General features: G+C 39.8%; 2 protein-coding genes across 8 annotated transcripts in view; one reads left to right on the top strand and one right to left on the bottom strand.

The window, feature by feature from the left end:
• The window catches only part of SNW1 (SNW domain containing 1), a 25574-nt gene extending 13446 nt beyond the window's left edge, over positions 1-12128 (bottom strand). The window contains exons 1-3 of one of the 2 annotated variants that reach the window (XM_087448116.1): positions 12059-12128; positions 7215-7368; positions 3188-3349 (exon numbers count right to left, since the gene is read on the bottom strand). In XM_087448116.1, the coding sequence (XP_087304242.1) occupies positions 3188-3349; positions 7215-7368; positions 12059-12072 (330 nt within the window). In that variant the 5' untranslated portion in view covers positions 12073-12128. The remainder of the gene's footprint in view (positions 1-3187; positions 3350-7214; positions 7369-12058) is intronic. The other variant, XM_004426410.3, reaches the window with a different exon arrangement.
• The window catches only part of ADCK1 (aarF domain containing kinase 1), a 142355-nt gene continuing 141694 nt past the window's right edge, over positions 11468-12128 (top strand). Inside the window, exon 1 of one of the 6 annotated variants that reach the window (XM_087448110.1) lies at positions 11468-12008. In XM_087448110.1, the coding sequence (XP_087304236.1) occupies positions 11760-12008 (249 nt within the window). In that variant the 5' untranslated portion in view covers positions 11468-11759. The remainder of the gene's footprint in view (positions 12009-12128) is intronic. The other 5 variants (XM_087448111.1, XM_087448108.1, XM_087448112.1 and 2 more) reach the window with 5 other exon arrangements.

Raw genomic sequence — 12128 nt, 5'->3', positions numbered from 1 at the left:
CCTCATTAAGTCATTTCAGAAGCCAACATGTCCTCTCAGCACACTGATAAATTTAGGACACAGATTTTGTCTTTCAGATTTTAAAACCAAGGAATCTTAAAATATATACACAAATCGCTGCCCTGGCTATGTAAGTTAATCATTTTCCTTTGACCTCATGCATTTAAATTATTTGGGATCTTTTAATCAAGTCAGTATCCAAATAAATTGTGCCAACAAAATCTTATGTACCAGTGATCCTTATCTTTGAGGCTCATTAGGACTTCAAATTGATGATATAAATTGCCTATAGCACCATTATCTTGGATTACAAGGTCATCAGAATTTAAGCCAGGTTACCAAATAATTTCCAAATTCACTGGGCCTGGAAAATTTCATTGACCTCACCCTACTTGTAATGTTTGTCTTTTCTGGCACCAACTCTATGGATAGACTAAGAAAATGAACATGTGCCATGGTTAAAAAAAACCCAGAATACTTTCGTCCACCAAAAAAAAAAAAAAGAAGAAAAAAGAAGAAAAAACAAAATACATTATATATACAACAACTTATAATATATTCACTATCCAAATTTAGGACTACTATTTGATGTCTACCAGGCTCAACATAGTTTCTATTAGGCTCACACTGATGTGGTAGGCTCCTGACAAACAGAATATTACTCACTTTCATGTGCATCTATATTTCTTGAATACTTGCATAAAAACTTACATGGTAGATTTTACAGACAAAAAGAGGTACTGGAAATTTAATAAATAAGCAGCATTCCAGATTTTGTTGCCTGAGTCAGGAATTCTTTGACACACATACAAAGAAAGGACAACTTACGAATACAAAAGAAAACCAAATTCTCAGCTACTTGAGATTTTCAAGTTTTCTGAGAAGGAAACTGTTTATTACTATAAGCCAAAGTCTTCTAGCAATAATTGCATTCTACCATAACATTCCCCAAAATAGCTTAAAGGAAGTGCATGCTATTCTTCATTTCTTGCTCCAAACAAGAGAGCAAGAAACACTTTATGGCCTCTAAGACCTGACCTGGCTTTGCTTACAGCTTCAATTTCTCCCTGCACCTCTCGCTCCCTCATTCATTATACTTCAGTCACATGGGCTCTTCTGTTTTTTGAACCAAAATGCTTTTCCCCAAATTCTAGGCCGTTGACAGAATGTTGTTCCAGTTCTTCAAGTGAGTTCTCAACCACTGAGTCTCAGTTCACAGGTCATGCATGCATTGGTGAAGCCTTCCCTAACTACCCTCGCTAAGGCAGCATCCCCGTCATTCAGTGTCACAACACTCTGTTCACTGACTTCCAAATACTGCTTGCAGTCTGAAATTATTTATCCATTTTACTTATCTGTGTCCTCTATAGAAGTAACAATAATTATAACAGCTAACATTTACTAAGCACTTATTGTGTGCCACTGTTCTTTTGCTTTATATATATATAAACTAACTGAACTTTCGTATCAACCATATGAGGTATGCACAATGATTATATCTACATTACTGATGAGGAATCTCTCATTCATTAAAGTATCTCCAGTGCCTATAATGAGGCCTGGTCCACAGGAGGCATTTGGTCAGTACTTTTTGTACACATGCATGAATATATGAATTTTAGAAATGCTCTGTTGCATGCCAAACGTGATTATATTTTAGGCCATGCAGAAGGTGCTACATAAGCTGTTAATTTTCCAGAAAAAACTATCTCACGGCTATAGACTGAAATCTCTAGCTTGTTTTTCTCAGGAATGAGAAAAATATTCCTGATTGTTTTTGGTTCACAAAACCAATGGTTCACACATACCATTGATATGTGAGCTACTAGTGTCCCCATCCTCTCAGAGGATTCATTTTGGAAGGGACTCTAAAGCTCACTCTAGTGAGAAAAGCGAGGATCAGTGCATTAAGATCACACAGCTAGTAACTGACCTCCAAAGTCTTTTCAAGATGGAAAAATCTACACCACAAGAATTTAAAATTATAGAACAATACTCCAGAAAATAATACCAAGACTATGAAGCGTTAATTACTTTTACACAGCAATCATTATAGGAAGGGATTCCAAGTAAATGGCTCGTTGGTAGTCATACATGCTCAACATAAAATCTCAATACTAATTTAGCATACAAGAGCCATTTGCTGCTTCTCATTTGGATTTTCCAAAGTTAATAATCCCTTAAATGAGCATCAATAAGATTCCAGCATCTCACAAAGCGGAGTGAAGGACATCTGAAGAGCAGATTCCTCGATGGTAATTAACTCTAAAACCCCAAATTTTGATTGCCTAAGAACTAAATGTGCTGAAGAAACTCAATACATCCCAGGAGGCAAAAGCGCTGGGGAGGGTTATCTGAAAAATAAAATATACTCTCTAAGGTATCAGGAGCACAAGTGAGCTTTGTGAATAAGATAAAGCAATAACTCATCTGTGAAACAGATTTTTTTTATTACTAAAAACCGGCAAAGAACTGGATTGACTAAAAGGATAAGCCCGTCAACATATTCATCATTTCAGAGGTAGAAAGAAAATACCATCTTTAGGCTTAGCTAGTTTGTGAAATCATATGAACAAGGTAATAACATATAATTTATTGGAGTCAGTTTAAAGTTATTGGAGTTTTTTTGGGGGGTGTTGAAGGCATTCTTTTAGGTAATATCATGTATGTAACATTTCCTATGTAAATATTTCAGAAAGAAAAAGGTAAATACCCAGGTTTTTTATTTCAAGACTTATCACTCACCTCCCAACTGAAAAAAAAAGCATTTAGTTAAGATTTACTTCAAGAAATTCTTTTCCCTCCCAATTTTGTATTACCAATAAGTCTTTTTTTTTTTTTTTTGTGAGGAAGATCAGCCCTGAGCTAACATCCATGCCAATCCTCCTCTTTTTGCTGAGGAAGACTGGCCCTAACATCTGAGCTAACATCTGTTCCCATCTTCCTCTACTTTATATGGGACGCTGCCACAGCATGGCCTGACAAGCAGTGCATCGGTGCACGCCTGGGATCCGAACCCGGGCCGCCAGCAGCGGAGCGTGCGCACTTAACCGCTACGCCACGGGGCTGGCCCCTACAGCTACTTTTAACATAACTAAATGGCCAGAGATTTATCATTTCCACACAATAAAAAACAACTCTTCACAAAATATTTATCAATGAGAAAAAAAATCAATGAGAGGATTACCTTGTCTTTTGACTGTCCTTGCCGAGCAATTGCATCATATTTAATTTTTCCTTCAGCGTCCACCTGAATGGCCAGTGCATTCGACATTTTCTTCTTTCGCCCCATATCCAGTGGATATTGGGCCACGTGGATCTCTGGAAAAGCACCTCCATCTCCGAAATCCTATATATTAAAAAGAAAATAAAAAGACTATTTAATACTAACTTGAGATTCAAGACATATTCATTCATTCAACAAATAATTATTGAGCCCTTATTAAGCTGGATGCTAGAGATATGGCCGTAAAAACAGAGGTCCCTGATCTTGTCCAGTGTACATTCTAGTGGGAAAAGATATAAAAAACTTAATCTCTGGCTTGTGATAAACGCTGGGAAAGTACTCAAGGGACTGGAGGAGGGGCTACTTTCAATATCGTGGTTGGGGTGGCCTTTGTGAAGAGGTAACATGTGAGCTAAAGCCTGAATGATGAGAAATCAGTCATGGGAAGATCTGAGGGAAGCACTTTCCAGGCAGATCAAATAGCAAGTGTGAAGGCCCTGCCGCAAGAATGAACTTGGCACATTCCAGGAAACGAGAGTCCAATGGGGCTGTAGCTTATTGAGGAGAGGGGGGCAGACATATAGGTGATAAGGCTGCATGGGTAGACAAGCACCAGATCATGAAAGGGCTTCTAGATCATGGCAAGGAGTCTGGATTTCATCTACGTGGCAGGAAGAAAGTAAGCAAAATGTTTAGCACAAGGAAAAGATTTTTAGTTTTAGCACCTGTTTAGGAATAGGTCAAGCCATAGTTAAGGCAAAAATGTAAAGAATTTTTTCTTGGACCCAGATTTTAATAACATGATATTATTTATTCAGTGTTCCATGAGAGGCAAATAAATAGAATAGGAAGGACTCAGAAATGAATTTACCACATTTCTAATGGTGATTACATACAATTACGTAGAAGACAGAACTAAGACTTCTAAAGTAGAACAAGCAAAGTATGTCACTGAGGTGTAATACTATAAAAAAAGATAGATCATCAAATAAACATATAAATATTAAATATAATTTTAAAAAAGTCATTAAATTTACTAATATTTGCCTAGAACCTCATAATTTACAAAATATAATCCACACTTATATTATCTCATTTAATTCCTGGAATTCTTCAACACCTCATATTTTCACATGGAAAAAATTAAAGTTCAGAAAAATTAAGTGATTTTCCCAAGGTCTCATGGCTAGCAACCTCAGGACTTGAACCCATATCTTTTTTTTTTTTTTTAATAATTTTATTTATTTATTTATTTTTTCCCCCAAAGCCCCAGTACATAGTTGTATGTCATAGCTGCACATCCTTCTGGTTGCTGTATGTGGGACGCGGCCTCAGCATGGCCGGAGAAGTGGTGCGTCGGTGCACGCCTGGGATCCGAACCTGGGCCGCCAGCAGCGGAGCGCGCGCACTTAACCGCTAAGCCACGGGGCCGGCCCGAACCCATATCTTTTGATTCCAAAAAACTTTGTATTTTCTACTAAAGTGAAACACCTTTTACTTCAAAAAAGGCAAATTGGTATTACTAAGAAATATGGGAAAAACTTACCAATATTAAGCATTTAGCAGGGGTTCGATGAAAAAAATTTATAAAAATAACCACTTTTAAAAGATCTCCTTGGGCTGGCCCAGTGGCTTAGCTGTTAAGTGCGCGCGTTCTGCTGCTGGCGGCCCGGGTTCGTATCCCGGGCGCGCACCGACGCACCACATCTCCGGCCATGCCGAGGCCGCGTCCCACATACAGCAACTAGAAGGATGTGCAGCTATGACATACAACTATCTACTGGGGCTTTGGGGGTAAAAAATAAATAAATAAAATCTTTAAAAATAAATAAATAAATAAATAAAAGATCTCCTCTTTCAAGAAATAATTCCATTAGATCCTGGATATATGATATCCTAGGTATCATGTGCTTACTTGCTGAAGGAAGGTTTCACATTTTTTAAAACCAACAATAAAGCTGAGGGAGAAGTTTTCTTGTACATTAGGCAGAAACAGTTAAAGCATTCCCAAGAAAGGTGCTACCTGTACCCAGGGCATCAATCTGACACATGCTCAGATTTGCTCGAGTTCTTCAACTATAATAAGCACTTCAGAACTGTAGATGTGGCATTATGTGGTCATTAAGCTCGCCAGAAAATCATAGCTTTTACTTTGAAAACTAGAACAAAATGCTTTCTTCTGCAGAACATTCACAGTATTTCCAGATTAGTTGGCCATTTTTGTTTGATTTTCAAATAAACTGTTCTGTTCCGCCAGGATATATGAAACCTTTCACAGTCAAGTAAGATTTAAAAAAGCTAATAGTACCTGACTGTCATAATGCTGAAACGGAAGCACGGATGAGATTTCTGTTCTATGTAAAATGAGGCCTGCCACCCCTACTCTGTAATCTATTGAGAGGCCAAACGAAGAAGGTCTACAATCCCTCAAAAGAGACACTCAAGTCCTCTACTAGATAATGCCAATCACTACCTTTTTGCCATAGATAAAAGGGCATAACAGCCTCCTTGATGATCTTTTATTTTGCTCTGCTTCTCACAAATTGCACTATCAGCAAAAACAAAAGCAACAATAAAAATCTCTTAATTGTAGTTAAGACCGGTCTTCATACTCTAGAATTAACAAAGACCAGAGGATAGCTGAGAAAAAAAAAAAGACAGGGAATCTATCAGGAGAAGACACGATCTAGTTGGGTGTTCACCTTCTAGGCTCTATAAAGAGATCTGATAAGACAGGGGGAATTCTTGTAGGTGCTAAGCAATAAGTCTCAATCCAACGAATACTTAGTTCACTATGATCTAAGATAAATCCAAAAAAAAAGATGGGAGATAAACGAAAAAAAGCTAAGGGCATGAACCCTTCACATTTGTAAAGTAAAAATCATAACCATATAAGGACGGAATACAACAAAGTGATAAAATGAAAATAATGGGTGCAAAAATGAATAGTATAGGCATTTAAAGATTTTTAATAGGGCAGGTATATTCCTTCAGATGTGGAGGAGGAAAATTTGCAGGCGTCAGAATGAATATTGTGAGGAAAAGAAAAAGGCTTGATTAAACAGGAGGAGCTCTTGGGGAGGCGAAATAATTAAGCCTCCAATGTTTGCTTTTCCCCCTAGATAAGAAAGGTGGTCAAGCACGGGAAAATCCGCCCTAGAATTAGGGAAAGGAATATGTATTGAAGTGATGTACGGAATCCTGAATAATGAGGAGGACAGGTGCTGCCAAGAAGTTTGTTCTTTGGGAACAAGCTAGAGATAAAAAAAGATCATTCCAGATTCTACCTTTCCCTCACTGCCTCCAAATCAACCATCAAATTCTGTCTCTTATACCTCTTAAAAATTTATCTAATCTGTATATTAGACATATATATTAACATTTTCAAATTGAAGACAAGAAAATAGATGAAGAGAGATTAGGATTTGCTCAGGGTCACACAAATAGTAAGTAGCACAGCTATAATGCAAAACCAGTTATTTTTTTTTAACTCCTTGTCAGTGCTCTTTCTACTATACCCAACGGGAAAGAAATCAGAAAAGGAAATGCTGCTCGCGTTTTCCCTGGAGCAAGGTTGTCTCTTTAGGGTAAAGTGGTATTGTGCAGGTAAGGAGGAGGAGGGAAGGAAAGGCATCCAAACATGAAATCATTCTTTTCTTTTCTCCTTTTACTTCCCCATTATTTTCCATATGCTATAATCCCTGGATTTATAAAGGGTATGTTAGTATCTTTTGTACATGTTTAATAGTTTGATATAAGAAGAGATATAAACTGGTACAATTCTCCAGTGATCACAAAGCAGTGATAATAAGCAAGAAGAAAAAGATTAATCTTCTGAGGGGGAGTATATGTCTTGAGAGCTCACGACCAGAATTTCTATCATATTGACATACGTATGTGGAGGTTCTAGGGTCTAAATTTATTTTACAAGGGTGCTATAATACATTTCAGTACAATTTAATAAATCCAACTGAAGATCCATATTTACCTCTAGTAACCGCGGTATCCAGCCTTTCCGGTACCCGTATGGGGGAGGTTCTCTTCGGGAGGAGACCAGTGAGGTCTGTCGTGATCTCTGGGATCTTGCCTTCTCTTCAGCCTCAAGCTGGTCCTGAGATAGCTGAGTAGGTGCAGGTAAAAAGCTAAAAGCAAAGATAATAAAAGTCATAATTTTTTAAAACTCTTACATTTAATTTGATTATTGCAATTTGGCCACCAGAGACTATTTTCCTATAATACTTTTTCCCTTGAGCAAAAGAGCAAACTTTTCAATGATTTATGGCAGTATTCAACATCAGTCATTTTGTTACGCCTGGAAAGAAATAAGCACCCAGAGACACACAGTAAAAACATTTAACTAGGACGCAGGCAAATGGTGCCCAGAATAAAAAATTAACAGATATTTCACATAATAGACTAACTATTGAGTTTTCATGCTTCCACATTTCTTTTCTTGTAACAAGCAAATAAACATTCTCAATTACCCAGGGGCCAACTGTCCAGTATATGGTTTTTTTTAACAACTTTTAAGTATGATAAATTTTATTATAGACACTCCAAAGTACCACAAAAGGATTCCAGTAGATGAATAATACGTTTAATGGGAAAGTTAAGATTCCTTTGTGATTCTCGGCTAGTAAGCATATTTGAATAAGCAGTAGAGCTTATTTATTAAAAAATATTTATCGATCACTTGGATGCAGGCACTGTGCTAGGTAGGCAACAAGACTATAAACTGAGAAAGACAGTTTACAGTCTTGCAGGGAAGAGACAATCAAATAATCACACAAATCCATAATTACAAATTATATTAAGTGACGAAGGAAAAGTACAGAGTACTATGACAGCATACATCAGAGGGATCTAATCAGTCTGGGGAGGATCAGGTTATATGATGGCAAAGAGGTCAGAGTTCAAATCCCAGCTCTGCCTTTACTAACCTGGATAAGTTACCTACCTCTCTGAACCTCAGTTTTCTCAATGTGTAATGACAGATCAGAAGATTATCTACCTCATAGAGTTGTTACAAGTATTAAATGAGAAAATCCACAAGCCACTTGGCACAGTGTCTAAATACCATTCGATGTGTTCCACAAATATTTGAATATTTGGAGCTGGTCCACGATTCCCCCAGTTGGGGTTAGCTGCCCCTCATCCACGTTCCCACAGACACCCTGTGTACCACTACTATGACACCTATTTTACTGAATTGCAATCATCTACTCATTTACCTTTCTTTCTCTCACTAGACTGTAAGCAACGTGAGGGCAAGAATCAGCCTGGGCTGGCCCCGTGGCTTAGCAGTTAAGTGTGTGCGTTCTGCTACTGGCGGCCCGGGTTCGGATCCCGGGCGCGCACCGACGCACCGCTTCTCTGGCCATGGTGAGGCCGCGTCCACATACAGCAACTAGAAGGATGTGCAACTATGACATACAACTATCTACTGGGGCTTTGGGGAAAAAAAAAGGAGGAGGATTTGCAATAGATGTTAGCTCAGAGCCGGTCTTCCTCAGCAAAAAGAGGAGGATTAGCATGGATGTTAGCTCAGGGCTGATCTTCCTCACAAAAAAACAAAACAAAACAAAACAAAAACAAGAATCAGCCTTCTGCTTCTTTCATCTCTAACTCTCCAGGCATTATCTAGCTCACAGTAGGGGCTACTTATATGCTTGCAGGAGAAATAAATTCACTCTACCCTTCCACTTACCATCTTTATGTCACTATAGCTTTGTCTTTCCTTAAACAAGCCATCTCAGGATCTTTACATTTGCTATTCCCTCTGCCATAAAATATTCTATTTACTTACTAAGAATATTTTTTTCCTATAGTGCTTTTATAGAAAACTCTTCCCCAGATCTTTTAGTGCTTGCTTCTTAGCATTCATGTCTCTGCTCAATTATACCTCCCTAGAGCAGATTTCTGTCCACCTTGTCCAAAATAGCACTCCATCCCACGCTTTCAGTCACTCTCTATCCCTTCATCTTTAACTCCTACTACTCACTACCTAGGATTGCATTATTGATTTGTTTACTCATATATAGTCTGTCTCTCCTAGAACGTAAGCTCTGTGAGGATAAGGAGTTTGCCTGGCTGATTCAATACTGTAAAACCATCACTAGAAGAGTGCCAGGCACACAGTAGACCTTCAACAAATATTTACTAACAGAATGAAGGAATGGATGGATGAACGGAGTCAAAAGTTTTGGGCTTTTACCATAGTTGTTTTCAGTAAACCATATATACCCAATACACAGGACAGAGACAAAGACAGTTACAAAGAAGCTAAAATATTTACTTCTATTTCATTTTTCTTTTCTTTTCTTTACCCTCTGTTGGAAGAACTGGTCACTAAAATGATGAAAAGGCAAGCAGCCTGCCAAAGCAAACAGTTTGGACAATCCAGTAAACAGGTAACCTGGCCTGGATTGAGGTCAGAATATACTTAAGTTTTCCAGAGGGTCTTAACTTTGTTGTTCCCTGTAAAGGATGACATTCCCACAAAGAGGCACACTCCTGGGGAAGGGGGGTACATAGCGGGCTGCAAATTTAAGGAGAAAGTCTACCCGAGTGGTTCTCAACTGGGGGCAAAATATCTACAATGCAGCTATTTGACAATATCTGGAGACATTCTGATGGTCAGGACTTGGGGGTAAGGGGTGGGACGAGGGTGGTGATGCCAGTGGTATCTAGTGGGTAGAGGCCAAAGATGCTGCCAAACATCTCACCACGCACAGGACAGCCCCATGCAAGAATGAACTATCCACTCCAAAACGTCAATAGTGCCACTGTTAAGACATTTTGGTCTACCCTTTCCCCTTTACTAAAGAAAGTATATTAAATGCAAGCGATATTATTAGATACATAACCTTAAAAACACTTGAATTTAGAAAATTAAATCAATATGACTTTATTTAAATTGAGGTAACGCTCGTATATATATTTCAGGTATATAAATTATATAAATTTCAGGTATATATCATTATATTTCAATTTCTGTGTAGATTACATCATGTCCATCACCTAAAGACTAATTACCATCTCAGTATGACTTTATTTTTTTTTTTTTTTGAGGAAGACTGGCCCTGAGCTAACATCTGTTGCCAATCTTCCTCTTTTTCTTTTTTCTCCTCAAAGTCCCCATACATAGTTGTATATCCTAGTTGTAGGTCCTTCTAGTTCTTCTACGTGGGAAGCTGCCTCAGCATGGCTTGATGAGCAGTGAGTAGGTCCCAAGCCCAGGATCTGAACTGGTGAACCCAGGGCTGCCTAAGCAGAATGTGCGAACTTAACCACTACGTCACTGGGCTGGCCCCTCAGTATGACCTTAAATCTTTAGTTAGTAACAATCACTGGTGACACCAAGACTGCAACACATCAGTATGTCAAGTCCCTGCTGTTAAGAATCCCTGGTAAATCCTGGAGATAACAACACTTCACCTGGAAACTTGAGACCATCTCTAAAAACCAGATCAGCCAGAACTAACTCAACAAAATCAGAAATCTATGTAGTCCCCTAGACTAGCCATTTAAAGATTGCACTCTGCCACTGTAATTTTAAGCACACAGTACCCACAACATCTCTGGTATTTTTCCTGTGTGTCTTTCTCAAATTCCACCTTTTCCACAAAACCTTTCCTCATAACCCTACTAATCTTTGTCACTGTGCCTCCCACCTGGAGAGCACTCAAATGTTTGCTGCCTGTAACATTTACTAAAGGAAACTCTCCAGTTCATTCAGCTCACTTCATCTATTTCTTTTTGCACGTAAGTTAGTACTACACAAATAAGCATTTTGTGTTGTTCTTTGTTTCATATCTGTATGCCTTGTTACCACATCTTCCCTGCAGCCAAAGACTGTCAGATTTCCTTTTGCATACACACGACCCCTGGGATAGCGCAAGGCACTCAAAAGTAATTCCCAAAAGAATTTTCTGATTAAAACATTTTTAGGATTCACAACTGTCGTCAACCAGGAAACGTACATGTGAGGAGAATGAGATGTGTTTAGGGAGCTCAAGCGGATGTCCTAAAATGATTCCTTTCTTTATAACCCTCTTTGACACTCAACTTTTCCTGCTGCGTTCACATGGAAAGTTTTTCTACTTAGATGGGGCAGCTAGGTCGCGGACTAGTACGAGTTACGTAACTTCTTGGAATCTCCCAGTTAGGCAACTTTTTCTCAAAGGCAGGGACCACTTTACATGCAGTTACCGAGGCAACCGGGAACAGCAAAAATCTGAAGTGTTTCTACCTACGGAAGAAATTCTAAGGTTCAAAGTTGAAGTGCGGAGCAGCGGCGCGAATTAGTGGACAGCGGCCACTACTGTGGCTACTTGAAAATCTCTGTTCAGTGCCAGGCCCCCTTTTTTTTTTCAGGAAATCTTGTTTCGGGACAGAGACGGGAGAGAGACTTCGGCAGACAAACGGCCGGAAGACCGCTTCACTCCGCCCAGACAAACAAGCCACTGCCCTCCATACCCCATCGCGCCCACCCGAGCCGCGGACCCGAGGGAGCGCTCTCCACACCCCCAAGATGCTTAAGCCAAAAACACGTGCGACTCCTCGGCACCTGAGGCCACAGAACTCTTCGCCACGCCGCGGCTTTCGGCCCCATCGAGGGGGCGAACTCAAACCGGGAAGCCGCTCAGGAAAGACCCCAGCTTCGGCGAGGCCTAGTCGCCCCGGCGGCCGGCGGGAGGGCCTAGCCGTGATCTCGGCCAACGCTGCTCTGTGCCCCAGGCCGGGTCACCGCCCGGAGAGTGTGGGCAGAGAAAAGAAAAAGGTGGGTACTCCCAGACCCTTCCGTATCGAGGACCCGAATCAACAACCCACCTGGTGAGCGCCATCTTCTTCCGCTTCTTCCAGCGCGAGCGACAGCACCGCGGGGCGGGTCTTTCCCGGC

The sequence above is a fragment of the Ceratotherium simum genome, chromosome 24 (genome assembly GCF_057802395.1).
Source record: "Ceratotherium simum simum isolate JZ-2026a chromosome 24, ASM5780239v1, whole genome shotgun sequence".
In the NCBI taxonomy this organism is placed as follows: domain Eukaryota; kingdom Metazoa; phylum Chordata; class Mammalia; order Perissodactyla; family Rhinocerotidae; genus Ceratotherium; species Ceratotherium simum.
This window is presented reverse-complemented; position numbering and strand designations above follow the sequence as displayed.